At 56.4% G+C, this 20002-nt stretch overlaps 3 protein-coding genes and 1 non-coding gene across 4 annotated transcripts; 3 read left to right on the forward strand and 1 right to left on the reverse strand.

Annotated features, from left to right (window-relative positions):
• Positions 676-7798, reverse strand: ABHD8 (abhydrolase domain containing 8). Its single transcript, XM_005682126.3, has 5 exons — positions 7596-7798; positions 5608-6355; positions 3228-3398; positions 2867-3083; positions 676-1373 (listed from the first exon to the last, which is right to left on the reverse strand). Exons 2-5 carry the CDS (start codon positions 6345-6347, stop codon positions 1203-1205), a joined length of 1299 nt encoding a protein of 432 aa, XP_005682183.2. The 5' UTR covers positions 6348-6355; positions 7596-7798; the 3' UTR covers positions 676-1202.
• On the forward strand, positions 1995-2067 carry TRNAK-CUU. Its single transcript has one exon. It is a non-coding gene; the product is annotated as a tRNA-Lys (tRNA).
• Positions 9342-10864, forward strand: MRPL34 (mitochondrial ribosomal protein L34). The gene is made up of 2 exons (XM_005682125.3): positions 9342-9676; positions 9915-10864. Exons 1-2 carry the CDS (start codon positions 9603-9605, stop codon positions 10129-10131), a joined length of 291 nt encoding a protein of 96 aa, XP_005682182.1. The 5' UTR covers positions 9342-9602; the 3' UTR covers positions 10132-10864.
• Positions 11819-19647, forward strand: DDA1 (DET1 and DDB1 associated 1). Its single transcript, XM_018051378.1, has 5 exons — positions 11819-11960; positions 16787-16867; positions 17091-17142; positions 17906-17967; positions 18947-19647. The coding sequence occupies exons 1-5, from the start codon at positions 11958-11960 to the stop codon at positions 19055-19057; spliced, it is 309 nt and encodes a 102-aa protein (XP_017906867.1). The 5' UTR covers positions 11819-11957; the 3' UTR covers positions 19058-19647.

Here is a 20002-nt window from a genome sequence, read left to right on the forward strand (position 1 = left end):
AAAATATGGGGACTGCCCTGGTGGTCCAGGGGCTAAGACTCCACCCTCCCAATGCAGGGGGCCTGGGTTCCATCCCTGGTCAAGGAACTAGACCCCGCATGCCTCAACTAAGACCCAGTGCAGCCAAATAAATAAAATTTTTTTTTAAAGAATAAAATATAGATGGCCACGGAGCAGAGAAATCCAGAGAAATCTGGATTCAAAAAATAGATTCAAAATAAAAATCGTCTTTGTGACAAAAGGAACCCAAAACCAAGTTAGATGAAATGGGACAGTAAAGAGGTACTAACTTGCTGTATGGTGTGGGGTAAAGAGGATTCAATGAACCCATGGGTGTCAGGCACTCAGTACAGGGCTTTGCATACAGCTGACACTCCATTATGGCTACACTATTTAGATGCAATGGCCACTGAGCCTCATCTCAACTTTAGCATCAACCTTAGTTGGTTCTCCTCCTCTCCAGGGACTGTCTTCTGCTCCGGCAATGCTGCCCAAGGAGGCCCTGTGTTTTGAGAAGGGAGGTGAACTCGGAAAGCAAGCCTGGACCACCTACACCCTCAAGTCTTTGTGGGTCAGCCCTGAAGGGGAGGTACCTGAATCAATTCAGTCTACACTTGGGGAAACTGAGGCTCAGGATGGCCCTATGCTATGGTCACCCAACATTAGTCTGGAGGCTCAGATTGTCACTTCTTTTTATTGAGTTACTATAAGAGATGTGCAGGTTCGGTGGCTCCAGCCCCCTCCCAAGCCCTCCCCACTTGGGCAACAATAGCTCCCAGCGCCAAGGAATGGGGGATCAGGGGTCTCGGGCATGGTGGCGGGGTTCCCGAGAGTCCCCGCGGGGCTCGTGGGTCCTAGGATCAAGCACGGCGGACACGGAAGACAGCGGGGTGGCAGCCTGCCTCGGCCCTGGCATTGTGGGGGAGGGGGCTTCTGTACAAGGTCACCCTCCGCGGGGGTCGCTGCTGCAGCCCTGAAACACCGATGGGCCCCACAGGACTAGGAAAGAGCGGTGTGTCCACTTGGCTCCCACGAATGCCGCGTCGTCCGGCCCAGCCGGCCAGGGGCCGTCTCCCTGACCTGACCCCGCCCACTGGGGCGAATGGCCCGCCCACCTGGTCCGCGCTGCAGGACCCAAGCCGGTTTCGGGACTCTTCCTCCCGTTCTTCGGCTCACTAAGAGATACCCGGCCAGCTCAGTGGCTACTTCTTTTCCTCTGGGGGCGCAGGCAGGGGCTCGGGCAGGGCCTTGGGCGAGGGCTCGGGCTCCCAGAGCAGGAATTCGTGGAGCAGCGTGTTGACGGTCTCCGGACACTCCAGCATCACCATGTGACTGCCTTCATCGATGAGCTTCAGGAAGGCCAGGAGCAGGATCTGCAGAGGAGGCGGGCTCAGAGCGGCCAGAGCCAGGGCCCGGGAGCTCAGGGCCGCTCAACCCCTACCTATGTATGGCCTGCAGCATCAGGAAGTCTTTCTTGCAATCTACCCTGTATCCCTTCATTTCCATACAAGGGGGAGCTAGAGGATGGCCTGTCACCCTCCACGCATTTTAAGTCGCTTCAGTCGTGTCTGACTTTTTGCTACTCTATGGGCTATAGCCCGCCAGGCTCCTCTGTTCATGGGATTCTCCAGGCAAGAATACTGGAATAGGTTGCCATACCCTCCTCCAGGGGATCTTCCTGACCCAGGGATCGAACTGGTGTCTCTTAAGTCTCCTGGCAGGCAAGTTCTTTACCACTAGCGCCGCCTATGAAGCTTGGCCTGTCACCCTGCTGGGGCCTAATTCAGTATTCATTCATTCTGCCTTTCTTAAGCGCCTACAATACGTCCAGAGCAGGATTTTTCAACTTGGGCACTCGTGGCATTTGGGGCGGAGTCATTCTCTGAGATGGGGACTACAGGATGTTGAACAGCACCCCTGGCTCCAATCCACTAGGTGCCAGTTGTAGCATCCCACTCCCCCACCACAGTGTGACAAAAATCTCTCCAGGGAATTCCCTGGTGGTCCAGTGGTTAGGACTCTGCATTCTTACTACTGAGGGCTCAGGTTCAATCCCTGGTTGGGGAACAAATATCCCACAAGTTGCACAGCATGGTCAAAAATAAAATAATAATGAAATTAAAATAAAATCAGACATTGCCAAATATCTCTAGGGAGCAAAGTCATCTCAGTGGGAACTCACTGAAAGTGACAGACGGACAGAGTCTCTCATGCTAAGGTCGGGTTTCTCAGTCTCCAAAGGGTAGACACTTGGCATTGGGTCATTTTCTGCAGTGGGGTTGTCTTGCTCACTGTAGGTAACTGAACAGCATCCCTGGCCTCCACCCACCAGGTTCCAGAAGCACCTCCCTCGCCCACAGTCAAGACATGTCTGCAGACATTTTCAAGTGTCCCCTGTGGGGCAGAATCATCCCTGGTTAAGAACCGATGGTACAGAGCTATTCTAAGCACTAAGGATCCCAAGACCCCTTCTGGGGAATCTGATCTAAAGACCCCCACTCGCCCTCTTGCAGGATTCTGTTGCCCATCACAAATCCCAACTGTGAAGAGCGCCTTTTTTCTTTTTTGGGCCACACCGCATGGCATGTGGGATTCCAGTTCCCCAATGAAGGGTCCCCATGCCCCCTGCAGTGGAAGTGTGAAGTGCTAACCACCGGACCGTCAGGGAGGTCTGACGAAGGGTGCCTTTTAGCGGGCAGAGGGAACAGCACATAATCCGACTTCCTGCCCCAGGCAGCCCCACTTTCTGGATTCTACCTTTGACCCTCAATCTAAGCTCTGATGTCCCTGGGGCTGGAGCACAGAGCAGAGTCCCCCTGGGCTGTGCAGGGGGGATTTGAGGGGTGTGGTGACTGGGGTGCCATACCTCAGCCATGCGCTGGTCTTCCTCCACTGGCACAAACTTGTCGTGCATGCCGTGGACGAGCAAAACCGGCACGGTAAGCTCAGCGTGGTAGACCTCGTCGCCCTCGGGCCAGTACTGGCCGCTCATCATGGCCCGAAGCACAAAGGAAGACACATTGAACGCATTGCCCTCCTTCAGCAGCTGCTTTTCTTTGGCCCCTTGGCGGGCGAAGCCGGCCCTGGGGGTGGGGGTGGGTGGGGAGCACGGCTGGAGCCCTCAGGCCATCTCAGCCACCAGCGGTGCTCCCCATGCCAGCCCCAGCCATATAGCCTCCCCTCCCGTCCAACTTGGGGAGATGTCGGGGCAGGGCCGGGTCACTCACTTGAGGAAACTCCAGGCCAGGCAGGGCGACAAGCAGCGCAGGACGCACGTGGGCATGTTGAAGACGGAGCAGAAGCTGGGCTCCAGCGCTGTGGGCCCTCCGCCGTTGATCATGATCACCTTGTGCACCAGGTCCGGGTACTCGTGCGCCAGGAACGTGCAGAAGGAGACACTGCCCGCCGGCGGATGGTGGGGAGAGTCGAAAGGCAACGGTCAGCAGGATACAAGCAGTGAGAGGGTGAATGCCCTCCCCTCACCCAGAGGCAGGTCCTTGAAGGCCAAGATTCTTCCCGTGGGGTCCATGAGCACCAAATGGGGGTGAGGAATGGGAGGGGCAACCCAAATGCCCTGAAATTGTGTGACTGTGTGTGTGTGTGTGTGTGTGTGCGCGCGTGTGTGTTGAAGGTGGATTTTTTTTTTTTCTTTTGGAGAAAGGATCCACATACAGAACTTTTATCAGATCCTCAAAGTCATCATAACTCCCAAAGAGGTAAGAATTACTTATTGTCAAGTGTTGGGAAAGCTATTTGATTAAACAAAACCTTTGGCTTCTCAGAGAACATCACTGTTTCCAGTGTATCCCTTCCCTTTAAATCTGCCTGCAATGCAGGAGACCCCGGTTTAATTCCTGGGCTGGAAAGATCTGCTGGAGAAGGGATAGGCTACCCACTCCAGTACACTCGGGCTTCCCTTGTGGCTCAGCTGGTAAAGAATCTGCCTGCAATGTGGGAGACCTGGGTTTGATCCCTGAGTTGGGAAGAGCCCCTGGAGAAGGGAAAGGCTACCCACTCCAGTATTCTGGCCTGGAGAATTCCATGGACTATATAGTCCATGGGGTCACTAAGAGTCAGACACAGCTGAACGACTCATTTCACTTGACCTTCCCTTTAAGGATCTTCTCTTATCGGCCTCTGGGTTTGTAGCATCTGCCTGCTTTATGCAAGGTGGAAGCCTGCAGGTACCTCTCATTATCCCGAAGGCAGGGTTTAGGCAAATGACGGCCTGAGGGCTAGCTGCTTGTTTCTGTTGTTAAACTTCACTTTAAAATTCTGTTAATGTGTAAAATAGCTTATAAATAAAGATTTATTGGAACAAAGCCACACCCAAACAATTGTAAATTTGTTTACAATTATGTCTGCTTTCCTTCTAGAGTGGTAGGCTTGTGAAGTTTCAACGGAGACCAACCATAAGGCCTGCAAACCTAAAGTATTTACTCTTTGGCCCTTTGAGAAAAAGTTTGCCAACTCCTGCTAAAAAGAGGGACAGGATACAAGCAGGAGTCAAATGGACTTGACTGTGCCAGTGACTTGGGCAAACTCCTTAACCCCTCTGAGATATCATCTCCACATTTGTGACACAGAATTTGTGTCATTTGTGGTCATTTGTGCTGACCTCATAGGATTGTTATGGGGTCACAGGAGTTTCCACACATGGGTGCTCATTTAATGGAGGAGTCATTATTGTAAGCATCCACTTTGGGGTATGTTTTCCTATAAACAAATAGGAGCTATGCTACTTCCTAGTCTGGCCTTCCTATCTTTTATGTAACATTTCTTTTTCTTGTCTAGTTGCATGCACTACAACTGCGAAAACAACGGCTCTCAACCTGGCTGGCTGATCAGACCCTGCCTTTCATCCTGGGTAAGGACGGAATGGTACCACTTGGCAGCGATCAGACACCAAGACCCAGAGCCTTCCATGATGTGGGCTCTCATCTAAATGCCCAGGTGGTATTATCTACCACCCCTTTTAAGGGAGAGTACATGCATATTAAGGCACTTCAGTCACGTCTGATTCTTTGCACCCCTATGGACTGTAGCCCTCCAGGCGCCTCTGTCTGGGAGGATTCTCCAGGCAAGAACACTGGAGTGGGTTGCCATGCCCTCAGGCAGGGCGTCTTCCCAAGCCAGGGATTGAATCTGAGTCTCTTACGTCTCCTGCATTGGCAGCCAGGTTCTTTACCACTAGTGACACCTGGGAAGCCCTTAAGGGAGAGTGAATTAAAGTAAACTGTACCCTTGTAAACAAAGATTATGAGATTCCAACTGGTCTTTGCTTAGAGCCCTTGGTGTCACCAGAGCAACCAATTCTTGAATTTAATAAAAGACAGTGGTTTCTAGCTAGGGGTGATTCTGCCCACCAGAGGACCTTGGCACTATCTACAGGCACTTTTGATTGTCACAGTCATCACTAGACCATCGTGCTAGTTCAGGGATTGAGACACTGCCCTAAAACAGTGTGGAACAGCAGTATTGGTGGCAGGAGTCCATATGTTGTTGTAGATGTTAGTGGGATTTTTCAAAAAGGGAAATTTTGTGAGTGGGTGTGGTTCCTGCCAGTCCCCACCCCTCACCCTCATTCCCACCGCAGCATTGGCTCACCCATAGGAATGCCCAATGAGCACGTTGCGCTTCTTGGCATAGCGCTTGAAGATTGCACGCATGTCCTCCGCCAGCGCATAGAAGGTGTAGGCGGCAGCCACTTGGGGCGCTGAACTGGCCCCGTGGCCGGCCAGGTCAGGCGCCACCACCTCGTAGCCCAGGCGCACAAAGAAGTCCAGCTGTTCCTTCCAGATGGCCAGGGAACCGCCGACACCGTGGATGAAAAAGAGCACCACGTCAGCCTGGGCGCCCTTACAGCTGGTGATTCGCTTCTCACAGTCAATGTGGATGGTCCGCTTGGGGCGTCGGGCTCGCCGCCGCCGTCCACCACTGCCGCTCCCAGCACTGCCTGGGACCGAGCGGCCATCGCTGCCAGCTGGGTCCGCCAGCTCTACCTCAAGGGCGGCTGGTGGCTCCCCAGAGCCATTCTGCCCGTGCAGGAGGTCAGCTCGTGGTGCCCGGCCCAGGTTCTCCACCAGTAACCGCCCATTGCGGTACACGGTGATTCTGCGCTGGCAGCGGACCAAGCCGGACTGGTCCCCCGGGGCGGCGTCCGACAGTGGTGGAGGTGGGGTCGGGGCCGGAGCGGGTCCCGCATGCTTTACCCGCAGCACACGGCCAGGTTTGACCTCCACAAATGTGTAGCCATCGCTGGACTCCACGCTCTCCAGTGGACCTACTGCATTGGGTGGCGCGCCCAGCAGGCAGCAAAAGATCCCATCGGTCACGCCGGTCAGCATGGCGTGTCCTGTGAGTGGGGGTGACAGCCAGGTCAGAGGCTGTCTGAACAGGAAGCCCTTCATGCCCACACTACCCACTCTCTATACCTGGGGTGGGTGAGCTGCACTGGGAGGCCCTGTCTAGGCCCCAGTTTAGAGGTGGTCAGAACCAGGCACGGACTGAGATGTTTTGTCTGGTCAGTGCCTGTGTGGTAGTCAGCCAGTCCCGTGGGTCAGCCTAGTCTACCCCAAAGAGAAGGCTGTGGCTATGGCTGACACCAAGAGGCATCCATGGGGAAGGTGGTAGAATTGGGGGTTGGGGGTCTTCGTGGAGGAGGGGACATTGTGGCAAATGTGACCCATCCCTGAGGACCCTCCAGCTCAGGTTTATAACTTATGCCTTCCTAAATCCGTTCATTCATTTGTCCATTCATTCACTCATGCACTCTTTGGTTAACTCACTTTCACTAAACCAGCATAACTTGAAGGCTCCAAAGATATCTTAAAAATATGCAGATCCCAGCAATGAGCCCCCATCCCAGGCCTCTAAACGTGGTTTCTGAAAGTTGAGGCCCTGAGAGAGGAGTTTCAGGACTGAGCTCCAGAAGGCCTTACCCAGCTCCCCAAGATCATGGGTGCAATGGATCTGTTTCACAGACCAACAAGCTGAGGCCCAGACACTCTGGGAAGAAGCTGCTCTGTCCCCACTGGTCAGTATCCTGGATTCTAGGGAACGTGATACACAGCCTCCAGTGGTGGAGGTGAGGATGGAGCCCTGACTGGGGGCCTCCAGGCCTCCATCCCCGCTCCCTGGGCCACCCCCCGCCCCCCGCGCCGTGGCCATGGCAACTGCAGGCAGTTACATAACTCGAGGGGGATACCCGTGCAGCACACCCCCATTGTTTAGGCCCTGATGATGGGACCAACCCTTCCCCGTCCCCATCCTGGGCTCCGCGGGGATAATGAACGCCGAAAATCCAGCCTGCGGTAGCCCATACTTGCTGGTGGAGGGGGAGCAGGCCGCGCCCCCCTCCTCCGGCGGGGTTCCAACCCGGGATTGCGGAGGGGGGCGCAAATGCGCCATGCCAGCCCCCCTCCACGGAGCCAGGCCCTCAGCTCCTGGTTGCCCGTCAGCTCTGTGGCGGGATGGAGGCCACTGGGGCACAGCGGCTTTCTAAGAGCCCAAGGGCGGGCTTTGTGGACACCTCCTCCAAAGTGAAAGATCCAGGGGCCTCAATGTCCCTTTCCCACGGCCCTCTCCTTGCTCACCTCATCGAGGGCCCTGGGACCCGGGGCAGGGCAGAGGGGTCCCGGGCAGAGAAACCAGCGTCCGCCTGCAGGCGCCGTTTACATGGTGGCGCGGGGTCTGGCCGGGCACGTCTAAGCGGGCGGGCACGGGCCCGGGGCGGTCAGCGCGGGGACATCCCGCTACCTCCGAGCAAGCCGGCCCTTTAAGCGTCTCCCCGGGCGGGACCGTGAGCCGACTGACTGGCGTCTCGGCCAATCGCAGCTGCGAACTGACCTGGCCTAGTTAGACTGCCAATCAGACTCGGAAGCTCCGAGATTAGGGCGGGCTCTTGGGGCAACGGCCCCGCCCCCCTCGGGGGTTTACGAAGGTGGAAGGAGAGATTGGGCCTGGTCCAAGGCCGAGAAGGGGTCGGAACCTGAGGACTTCCGGGCCCCTGGGAGGTAGCAACCGGAGCCCTCCTCGCTGCAAAGAGGATTTCCTCGGCTAGCCTCAGCCTCCGTACTGGCCTGTCTCCTCTAAACGTCGCCCCAATGCCCCTTTCTCTGAGCTCACCTTTTCCTTCTACAACCTCGCAGATCTTTGCAATTTGCAAAGGAAATTTCAAAAGGCGAGGAAACACGCTCATAAAGGGCACAAGGTCACAAAGTAAGCTGGAGGCGCAGAGATGGGACTTGGAACTACGGCTGTGTGACTCCAAGTCCTGCAAATAGTTATTCTTTAAACCATTAAACAGGTATCTTGGAGCTGTTAGGAATTAGTGTCACAGGCCATTTTAACTGTTGGTCAATTTAACTGGTGACTCTGGTCCCAGCTGGAGCCAGAGAGCCCACAGTTCAAATCCAGCTTCTGCCGTTTGCCGATATATGACCTTGGGTACGTCTCTTCCCTGAGCCTCCATTTATTTCTTTATGAAATTAACTCCCTCTCCCGCATGAGTTTGCTAGGCAGGTAAAACACTTAGGGAGGAAAGTGCTCCATACGTTATTGACATTATTATTGTACTGCTGTCGTATTGTAGTGGTTTGCTAAATGATGGTGCAGGTAGGATGGGCTTCAGATGACAAGGGGTTAACCATCCCTTGCCCACTCCTATCCCCTGGAATTTGCTGCCAGAGCTGGATTAGGTCCAGCCACCCACTCTTGCCCACTCAGGGTGCTCCTGGGAGACTACAGTTTTATTCATGCAGAAAAAAAATTTCCCGCCCCCTCCCCAAGGTGGGTGATGCTGCGGGGTGGGGGCCGGTTGGACCAGAGGGAGGGACTAGAGTCGGGGAAAGGAGAGTATCTGAAGAGGATTTTTAAAAGATGAACGCGAGAGCACCAAGCAAAGGAGGGAGGGTGTGTATGTATGTCGAAGGCAGGCTTCAAATGCCTGTCAAATATTTTCCCTGGGACAATGGGGCGCCATAGAGGGTACGTAAGAAGGGAAAGAGCTCAGGTATGAGCATTAGGAAAATAGAGACTGAACGGGGGCACCACCAAGGGCAAGCCTGCAATCCTTGAGGTTTGCAGATTGAGAAACTGAATGACCACCCCAAGGACATCCAGCCAACTCCAACTCAGACCTCCTGGGCTCCCCGCCAAGGGGCGGAGACTTGGCTGAGGCGAAAGGAAAGCTGCCAGCCAGCTGTGCGCCATCTGCCTTGCTCCTGCTGGGGATGGGAGATTGAACCAGCCGTTTCCTGAGGCTGCCACCAGCTGCACCACCGTCGCCCCCGGGCACCCTCTGCAGGTCTACAAAAGAAGGAACTACAACTCCCAGCAGACTCAGGGAAATAATGTTTTGTAGGCAAGCGCATGCGGAGAAGGCGCCGTTCGCGTGCCGCCTGCTGGTCCAGAAGAACTACACTCTCCTGCGGGCAATGCGCAACGCCAGAGGTGCGGTGAGTCTACGTAGGACTACAATGCCCAAGGAAATGTGGGCTCTGCTGTAGAAGAAACTACATTTCCCAGAAGCCCTCGTTCCGCAGCTGCGGAGCCTATAGGCTGCGGAATAGCTGGAAACTGACGGCGTGCTGCGGCTGAACATGGCTTTCTCGGTCGGATCCGTGGGTTGCCTGTTGGGCCCCGTCAGTAGGTCAGCGGGGCTGCTGGGTGGCAGGTGAGTCTTCATGGGGACAGCTTCTCAAATCTGGGAGTAAGAGCGGCGTCGAGGGCTGCCTCCAGGTTATTTACCAATCGCATGACCTTCCAGTGCCTTGCGAACTCCTCGAGTACCTTTTTCTTCCAGGCTCCCTCCCGGCTTAGATCTGGAAGCCGAAGCTTGGAAAGGTTGAACTCCACGCGGAAGTCACATAGCGCCCCCTCTGACCTTTCTCTCTGTCTCTCTGCTCCCGCAGGTGGCTCCAGGGTCCCCGGGCCTGGCTGGGGCTCCCCGACACCCGAAGACTCCCCGCCATGCAGCAGACCAGGGGCAGGACGCGCGGGAACGAGTATCAGCCAAGCAACATCAAACGCAAGCATAAGCATGGCTGGATCCGGCGCTTGAGCACGCCAAACGGTGTCCAGGTCATTCTTCGCCGCATGCACAAGGGTCGAAAATCGTTGAGCCATTGAGGAGCGCGACGTGGCGGCTGGATCTCCCCGTTAAAGCATTTCCCTCGCTTAGCCTGCGGCCGTTTTTGTGGAGAGCTGAGGAGCAAAGAGTCGGACACGACTGAGCGACTGAATTGAACTGGGGAGCAGGGACTGCTGGGACAGACATGAATCCTCCTGTAGATTTCTGGAAGAGGGAATGGGAAGTCAGACCTTGCCAGAGTGCCTTTTTACACTCTTGAATTAGGAAGACTTTGGAGCAATAGTCCACAGATGGTACAGTGAACACTTTTGTAGCCCAGTACATAGCTGTATTCACAACTTGTCCTGCCTTCTCCTGTGAGGCAGATCTAAATATTTCAGAACGCACCTCTCTAAAATAAGGTTCCGTTAATACATATTAACAAAACTTTTCACAGATTTAAAAAAAAAAGTCAACAATTCCTTTATGTTGTTAAAAGTCTAATAAATGTCCAAATTTTCACTTGTCTTATAAAATGTCATAATTCTCACAAGTTCTAGGAAGGCTTGTGAGCGGTGGGAGGGGTTTGAACCCTCCACCTGCCCCTTGGGGATGGGCACTGTGATCTGGAGCAAGACAGCCCTCTGAGGTTCTTTTGGTTCCTGTAAAAAGGGACTTCCCTGGCAGTCCAAGTGGTTAAGATTCTCCACTTTCCCAACTGCACGGGGGCAGGTTCAATCCTGTATGCTGTGTGGTGCGGCCAAAAATAAAGTAGATTCGTCCTTAAAATGAGATGCTCATTTCTTCTTTGCTATGTTGGTGGTGGTGGTTTAGTCGCTAAGTTGAGTCCGACTCTTTGCAACCCCATGGACTATAGCCTGCCAGGCTTCTCTGTCCATGGGATTTTCCAGGCAAGAATACATACTGAGGTGGGTTGTCATTTCCTTCTCCATGTTGTTGGAGTAATAATATTCCGTAACTTATTGAGTACTTCCTCAAAAAGTCCTCGTATCCAGGCTGTCAGGCTGGGGGTGGTTTTGTGGGGCTTATTCATACCCAGGCAATTTGGACCCAGTGCACAGTGGAGTCAGGGCTGGGAGGATGATCGTGAGGATTGTAGGAACCCAGAGGAGGCATTGGACTTTGCCTTGGGAAGAAGGCAGTAAGACAAGGCTTATTGGAGAAGGTGGTCCAGAAGGAGAGATTGGACGAGTCAGGATAAAATGTGGACGAAGGAGGCCGAAGAGTCCCAGAATTTCGGGGCAAGGAGGCGGGACTGGATCTTTGGGCTACTGGGGAGCCACGGGAAGTGTTTCAGAGATAGTCTATTCCGTCAGTTCAAAGATAGACAAACGACTAGTGGGGAAGTTTAGATATGCGGAAACCTAAAGGTTGGAACCCTGGGGAGGAGGCTGGGAGTGTTACGGCGGGTGCCCACCCTTCCAGGGCTGCTGTGAGAACTCCATGAACCACCATATGAAAAAGCGTAGCAAACGTTAGAGAGCGGCGGGACCTCCGGGTGTTGCGGACTACAAATCCCAAGGGGCTTTGGGGACCCGGCCTCCACCCGTTTCCGATTTCACCGCTCACAGATTGCAAGTCTCGGGCGGGGTTTTGCTCTCTCAATGTAACTTGACCACGAAGGAGGCGGCGTGACGACCAATGGGCGCGTGGTTTAGCCGGATCTGGCCAATGGTGGGGCGCAAAGACCGCGTAACTTGGGGGCGGAGCCAGAGGGCAGACCAATGATGGAAGGGCGGTCGCACCATCAGTTTAGGCTGCGCAGTGGCTGGAAGTTACTGTGCGGCGGCGGCTAAGAAGGCGGCTGTGGTGGCGGTGGCGGCGGCTGAGGCGGTGGCTGAGGCGGTGACGGAGGAAACAGAAGATGGTGAGAGTGGCCGGCAGGGCCGTATTCCCCCTCCGCTCGACAAAATGGCGCCACGGGCCCACCCACTTCCAGTAATCCCTGAGGCCCCTCACCGCCCTACCCGGCCCCCTCGGGCCCGGCCCCGCCCCTCCATCTGACCTGTGACCTTCGATCCCCCCCGGACCGTGCTCTGAGCTTCCTGCTTACCCCACCCTGGCCCCATCTTCGACCCCTGACCTTTTTTAGGCTTCCAGGCCCTGACAACTCATTCATTTCCGGGTCGCGGGTCCCCCCGGAAATCGCCTGGTGGATGGGGATGGGGTCCCCCAGACCCCCGAACTCAGGCCTAGTACTCCGCGACCCGGGCCTGGGCCTTTTCAGTTCGGGAGGGTTTGGGAGGCCGGCCTGAGCGTCGAGGAGGGGAGGGGGCTTGACATAGTGACATGCGGGGCTTTGTCGTCGAAGGAAGTGCGACATCGCGAATTGCCCTGGTCTCTCAGAGCCCTAACCCCACCCCCGACATTCCGGCCCCGACCAGCTGGAAGAGGGAGCAACTTTATCTCTCTAATCACCAGGCCCTTTCCCTGCTAAATGGAGGTAGCAATAGTCCAGACCTCATCGGGCTGTGATAATTTAGGGAACTGACGTCTTAAAGGGCTTGGGACAGTAAACGCTCAGCAGATAAGCTGGGTGACTCGGGGATGGTGACTTTCTCTCCCAGCTGTCTCCTCATCTTGAAGTGGGGATGATGCCAGCGTGTTGTTGGGAGGTTAAAATCCCCCCTTGGGCCACTCAGTCTTCCTGGGGTTTGTGTCTGGTGGTTCTGTGGGGTTCAGTCTTTTCACCTGTGAAGTGGGACTCAGCCTTAGAGTTGGGCTGAAGTCCTCTCCATTCCCCCCACTATTTGGCATCCTCAGGGCTGACAGAGGTGATGGAAGCTTTTGTCAGGGCAAATCAAACAGCACTGTCCCTGGACTCAGAGTCCCAGCTCACAAGGTGTAGTCCTTAGAATGTCGTGGGGGATGGGCAAAAAAAGACTTCTTGTCAGAAAGAGTATGGGAAAGTGGTAAGTTGGTTCCTAGCAGGTGGGTCCCCAGGCCTGGGCGTTATCTTCGATTGCTCGCTGCAACCTTATTGCCTGCGTTCAGTCCCTAAAGAGGGTTCTGTTGGCTCAGCCTCCAGAACGAATTCTGAATCTGTCCATGGCTCCCCACCCTGGTCCAGGCACTGCCACCTCCCGCCTGAACACCTGCTCCAGCCTCCTACCTGGTCTCCTTGCCTCCGTCCTGCCCCATTGAGTCTGTAATGCACCAAGGACCAGAGGGTGCTCTTAAAGATATCAATCAGATAATACCACCATCTCGCTCACACAACATTCCGGGAGCTTCCTGTTGTCACCCCAGTGAAACCCACCTCCCCCCTCAGCCTCCAAAGTCCCCCCTGCCTACCTCTGTGGCCTCATCTGTACCCACTTCTCTCCTCTCCCCTTGAGCTCCAGCCACTGTGGCCTTGTTTTCACATCTTCACCTTCCAAGTCCCTGCCACTCCAGGGGCTTTGCACCTCTTACTCCTTCTGCCTGGAATGCTCATCCTCCCAGGAATATCATCTGCCGGAGGGCCCCTTTCTGACTGCAGGAGACCCCCATGTCTCTCTTTTCTGCACACCATTTATTTTCCTCATCTTGCTTTGGTTGGGTCACTGGCAGGCTGCCCGCACAGGGACTGGCACGCAGATACTCAGTGAGTGTTTGCTGAAGCAGTGGACAGCTTCTGGGCCCAGCTGTAGCTGGGATTTGTCTTGCTGAGGTGAGGATTTCTCCCTGTGTCTGAGGCTTCATTTTCCTGCTCAGCTAACAGGAAGTACAGGCCATCCCCTGTCTGCATTAATTTACTCAGCACAGACACATTGCTGCTAATAATGCTCAGTTGATGCTACCACCTCAGGGCTGCTCTGGGTAAAGCTATTTCTCCATGTTGTCTTACTGGAGCTCAGAACAACCCTGGTTCACAGCAGGAACAGCCAGGCTGGGAGTTCACCTGCTTCAGGTCACACAGCCAGGGAGAGGCCCGTCCGGCATTCAGTGCAGGCCTGGGGCTCCGGAGCCTCTCACCACTCTGCCACCGGGTCCTGTGTGAGCCCTGTGAGGGGCCCAGGGTTGAGCCAACCCTGCCCTCTGCCTCAGGGAGGGGACAGTCCATGAAGGAGCTGGGTGTGTAAACAGATGGCCTTATTGGGGTGGGCGTGATCATGGCTCCCGAGGTGTGGGGAGAGGTAAGGGGGAGAGGGGATTTGAGCTGGCTGGAGAGGGTGGTGGGTGTTCCCCCGTGGAAAACGGAGGGGCATTGCTAGAGGGTGACTGAGGCTGGGGAGGGGTGTGGCAGTAGGCTGGCATGGGCCCAGCCCCACCGGGGCTGTGGAGGGGGACCCCGTCCTGTCCTTTCAGGTCTCAGGCCTGCATCACTGTGTCTGGGCCATCCCCCATCCCCGCTGTCATGAGCCTCACGTGGCACCTCGTGGTGCCCTGTCCTTGTGGCTGCTCGGCTTTCACCACACGCTTTTTGATCCGCACCCGTGTCCCCGTGCACTGGCTGTTCCTGGGGGCTGGGGGTAGGACTGCTGTGGCTCCCTGCAGTGCCCTCGTGCCTGGCATGGGGCCCACCACATGGCTGGGTCCCGAGAAAAGCCTGCCAGGTGGATGAAGCAGATCCCATGGTCTGGAACTGAGCTGAGGCAGGTGTCCTGGGAAAGGGGAGGCAGGTGTGAGGGGCTCTGCGCTGACTTCTGGGCAGTAGGTCACTCAGATATGAGGGCCGCCTTCTGGGTGGGAGCAGGAGGCTCATCCCGCTGCCATCTTGCCTAGGCCCAGCAGGGGGAGAGATTGGTCTCACGAGATGAAACCTCTGTTCCTGCCTGCCCCAGAGCGGGATGGGGGAATCCCCCGAACGGCGGCTTCCCCGAGGGCACAACCCACAGGGGTCAGGCACGGCAGTGGAGCACCCAAGGGAAGGTTCACATGGCCTGCGGGCTCTGAGCCTCAGCTTTTAGGCAAGGAAGAGGGGGCACTGGCGTCACGGGAGCAGGAGCTTTACCTCCAAGACTGGGCAAACCTGGATTCAGCCAGCTCCTTGTTTCCCTTTGGGGCTGGGGGACCTCTGGCGCGTGTCACGTGAGCTTTCTGCCTCAGTTTCCTTGACTGTATGAGGGGTGCCTCCAGCGTGGGAGGGCCCTGGTCCTCCCGCTCTGTGCCCCTCCAGGCCTGAAGGCAGTATTGCTTTCCTGCTCTGCTGGACATCAGTTGCTGCCCCAGGCTCTCCTGTCATTCCTCCTCAAGGCTCTTGTGCCTCGGTTTTCTGAGGCGGACACAGCTCCTGTTGGCCTTTGTTCCTCACATCTTGCGCCCAGAGACCTGACCCCCGCCCAGAGTCAGGGTCTTCCCCTTCCAGAGCACCCAGCTGGTGCCAGCATGCCAGGGAAAAAGGACTTCCCACGAGTCAGGGCCGTGGATGAATGCGGTTGCTGGCTCCCTAGCACCTTGCAGACCTAAAGCTTCTGGCACCTGCGCCCCTGCCCCAGGTAGTGAGGTGTGAGGGGGCAGGGGTGGCTAACCTGCTCCCTTTAGAATTCTGCCCACCCTCCCCACCAGGCGTTCTCCCCTCACAAAGCAGCCTTTGGATGTTGGGACCTCAGGAGCAGCCCCCGAACTGACCCTCGTCCCCACAGTGTTTGACGAAGAGCTCAACCATGTTTAAAAAGCTAGCGCTAACAGACTGGAGCTTAGGTTTCTGAGTTTTCACAAGACTTGGAAGCTTGGTTGACCCTGGGCTCTGTCCGGGTCCTGCGTGCAGGCAGCCCCTGAGTCCCAGCTGCCCTTTCCCCTTCACCCAGGCTCCTCCCCCAGCTCCGTGCATTGTCATGGGGTGTCTTAGGGCAGATGAGTCTCTCTCCATCTCAGGACTCTATTAGAGATGCCTAAATGGAGATGAGACCAGGAGTTTTATCTTCAACAAGCACAGAAGGCAGGTCTGCAGTCGGATGGCCTGGGGCCAGTTCCCCACCCTGCTGCTCACTCCTGACTTGACATACCTATCTGTTCCTTTTTGAGCCTCAATTTCCCCACACCTCTTGGGCTTCCCTGATAGCTCAGTTGGTAAAGAATCCGCCTGCAATGCGGAAGACCCTGGTTCGATTCCTGAGTTGGGAAGATCTGCTGGAGAAGGGATAGGCTACCCACTCCAGTACTCTCGGGCTTCCCTTATGGATCAGATGGTAAAGAATCCACCTGCAATGCGAGAGACCTGGGTTTGATCCCTGAGTTGGGAAGATTCCCTAGAGAAGGGAAAAGGAACCCACTCCAGTATTCTGGCCTATATAGTCCATGGGGTCACAAAGTGACGGGGCTAGGGTGAGGACTGGGCATTCCTAGTAGCTCAGATGGTAAAGAATCTGCCTGCAATGCGAGAGACCTGGGTTCAACCCCTGGGTTCAACCCCTGGGCTGGTGATCCCCTGGAGAAGAGAATGGCTACCCACTCCAGTATTCTTGTCTGGACAATTCCATGGACAGAGGAGCCTGGTAGGCTACAGTCCATGGGGCCACAAAAGAGTCAGCCACGACTGAGTAGCTAACACTTTTACTTTCTTGGGAGAATGTGCCCTAACCCCGGGGTTGTTTGCTCCTAAGAGTAGACACATCGGGTGGCCAGCCCAAGGGCGAGTTCTAGAAAACGTGATCAATGGGACAGAAAGAAGGAAGCGGAAGCTGTCTGGTAGCCTGCCCTGCCGAGGGTGCTCTGGGGGCAGCCCAGCCTGCCACCCGGTTTCTCACTCGCCATCTTCCTGTCTTCCAGGCAGATTTTCTGAAAGGACTGCCTGTCTACAACAAAAGCAATTTTAGTAGATTTCATGCTGACTCTGTGTGCAAAGCCTCGGTGAGTACGTAGGCCGTAAGCTGCCTCGAGGGAAAGGGTCGGGGTGATGTGCAGCCCAAGGGTCAGAGTCTTGTCTGGAACAGAGGTCGAGCTTCAAGCCCAGCCGCCTCGAAATCCTTGCATGTCTTTTAATCCGCCTGGGAGTGAGGGTGCCAAGTTGAGGTGTGTGGGGACTGCAGACCCGCCCACTCTCCTAACTCATGCCTTCCCACCACTCTTGCAGAACCGACGTCCCTCAGTCTACCTGCCCACTAGGGAGTACCCATCTGAACAGAGTAAGTGGCTGCTGTCCTGTGCCATCCTGGCTGGCGAGGGGAAAGGCCGTGGAGTGGTACAAGAGGGGACCTGTGGGAAGCTGGGCCACTCCCAGCCCTTGGGAGCAGCCGGAAGCCTGCCTTGCCCTGGGACCCTCTTGATCTCCCCACTGGCATCTACAGTCTGCCCTCTTCGAGTCAGATGGGCCCCGCTGGCTCCATGACACAGATCTTGAGACTTGTACCGTCGGGTGGGGGACCCATCCCAGCCTGGGGTGGGCAGCCTGGGGAGGGAGTGTCTGGAAGAGGGACCTGCAGGGAGAGGCCTGGAGCCCGCGGAACAGGGGGATCTCACGGTTACTTATCGTGGTCCTGGTGTGTTCTTTTAACTGTGAAAAAGAACCCCGGACCTTTCTCGGCGCACTCTGCGGTCACTGGAGCTTGGTCACGTGGATCTGTGCTCCTGGTCTGTCTGGGCAAATAGGAGCTGGCAGGCTGGGGCTCGTTCCCTGCCTGAGGGTGGAATCTGAGCTCCCCTCCAGACTCGGCCTCCACCTGGGAAGCCGGGACCCCGTCGCGGCAGCCGGCTCGGGCTGCTGGTAGTGGCAGTGCTCAGGTCGGGGGGGTGTTTGGCTTCTAGAAATCTGCTCCTGGGTTGGGTGTGTGACTTGAGTCCCAGAGAGGCCACCCAGAGCAGTGACAGCCCAGAGGCCATGTAAGGGAAGGCGGTGCCAGCCGGGGTGGCCAGCTCCTTCCTACAGCTTTGTCTGTCTTTCCTCCTCAGTCATCGTGACAGAGAAAACAAACATTCTTTTGCGCTACCTACATCAGCAATGGGACAAAAAGGTAAGGCACGTGGAGGTTGGGTGCTGGGCCTCGGGGAGGAGCACGGTGCCCAGCAGGGGCTGTGAGCTGGGGGAGAACACGGGTGGCTGGGAGAGTGAGTGCTGGGTGGGGCTGTGAGGGCTAAGTAGGAGTTTGCCAGATGATCCAGGAGAGGGAAGAATGTTCTGGAGGAGAGATGGGCTGTGCCGAGGCCCTGGGGCTCTGGTGCTCCGGGACAGGCAGGGGCTTGGTAAGCTGTGCCGAGAGGCCTGGCTCCCCCAGAGGGTGTGGGGAGCACGGCCCCGGTGGCAGGTGGACGTGGGTGCTATTACTTAATCTTCATTCAATGATGAAATGCTCACACGATTAAGAAATTCAGGCTCCACTGGGGTGTGTAGCTGAGGTGAAAAGTCATCTTCCCCACAAAGGGCCGTCTTTCGGACAGGATTTTTTTTGCTTCCTTGAAAATCTGCCTGTGTAGTTTTGCCACATGGTCAGGTGGTCTTATTTCCTCTAATGCTGACCACTGGACAGTGGCCCTGCCCTGGGCCAGGTTGAAGGGGACCCCATGATGCAGTGACTGCTCGGAACACCCCAGCCCCCGGGCTCCACAAGCCTTGCTCCCCACCAGTGAGGGAAGAGCTTTTCCCAAGTCAGCACACTTTCCTTTCCTGTGGCAATTCGGGGGCCTCCCCAGGAGGCTCTTGAGTGCCCTTCACCCTCCGGCACAGTGGGTGGCTTCTGAGAAATGGGCCACGTGGTGGGGGTCACTGAGACGTCGTGGTGACTCCATGACACGCCTGTCACAGGCTGGGGTCCCCAGTGGCTGGCTCGGCAGGGCAGGTTCGGGGACAGAAGGGTCTGCCTGGCCAGGGGCCTTGGATCAGCCCAGGCCCAGCTCGGGGAGGCAGTGGAGCCCCGGAGCTGCAGAGGCAGCCTCAGACTTTAGGCGCTCCCCCCTCGGGGAAGCTCACAGCCACTCTGCTCCCCTGCCCCCCAGAATGCCGCCAAGAAGAGAGACCAGGAACAAGTGGAGCTAGAGGGCGAGAGCTCGGCGCCGCCCCGCAAGGTTGCGCGGACCGACAGCCCGGACATGCACGAGGACACTTAAGACTCGCGCCCCCCTCAGGCGCCTCCCGTCTTGTCTGCTCCTCGCCCACCTGCCTTGTGTAAGCGCCCCCCACCCCTCCCCTCCGCCGGCCCGCCCATACCCCTCCACACCACTTCCAACCTCATAGGAGCCAATGTATTTATTTTCCTTGAGTTTTTATTTATGCTGTAAAACGCACCAAGCGATGGTTACAGGGGACGCCAGGCCCAGCAGTGTGATGTTGGTAGACGCTTTAAAACAGAGACAAAAACGTCGTTACTCACCTCCCCCCATCCCGCTCCCCTTCCTCCTCCTGCCCCCCAGTTCTCCTCTGGAAAACTGGAGCGTGTCTACGAGGGTCTAGAGCCGGGACCCCGCTGTGGCCGGCCGGCAAGGGTGGGGGCCCTTCTCCCAGCGCCCACCTCCCGGTCCGGTCCTTAAAGACTTTGCCTTGTCTCGAGTTCCACCGGGACCTATTCTGTGCCCAGACCTTGCTCTGAGCTCGAGTAAGGGGGAGAAGTCAGCCCTTCTGGATCTTTCTCTTAAGTCATTTTATCATGGACTAGTGCGTGCTCCGTGTCCACCCCAATAAAAGGATCTTTCCTACCCGACCTTGCGTCTTTGCTCGGCGTGCCTCAGCGCCAGAGGACAGAGCCCCTGAGAGTCATCCCATCGTCACCGGAGGAGCCAAGAGGGGCCTCCAGACACTGGGGCCCCAGAACCAGCTGGATCCTCTGATGGGCCTGCTTGGCCGTCTTGGTCAGAGTCAAGACCTGCCTGGACCCTCCCCTCGGCCTCACCCGCATCAAAGTGTCCCCAAGGACCAGGATACCCCCTACCCCTGCCGGAGGAACGGTCCATGCTGCCAAGGATGGAGCTGTGGTGGGCCCCATGCCCAGAACATCAGCGAGCAGGGCGACATGCCCACCCGCCATCGCGGAGACAGGTGGCCTGGCCTCCCTCCCT

Source organism: Capra hircus, chromosome 7, assembly GCF_001704415.2.
Source record: "Capra hircus breed San Clemente chromosome 7, ASM170441v1, whole genome shotgun sequence".
In the NCBI taxonomy this organism is placed as follows: domain Eukaryota; kingdom Metazoa; phylum Chordata; class Mammalia; order Artiodactyla; family Bovidae; genus Capra; species Capra hircus.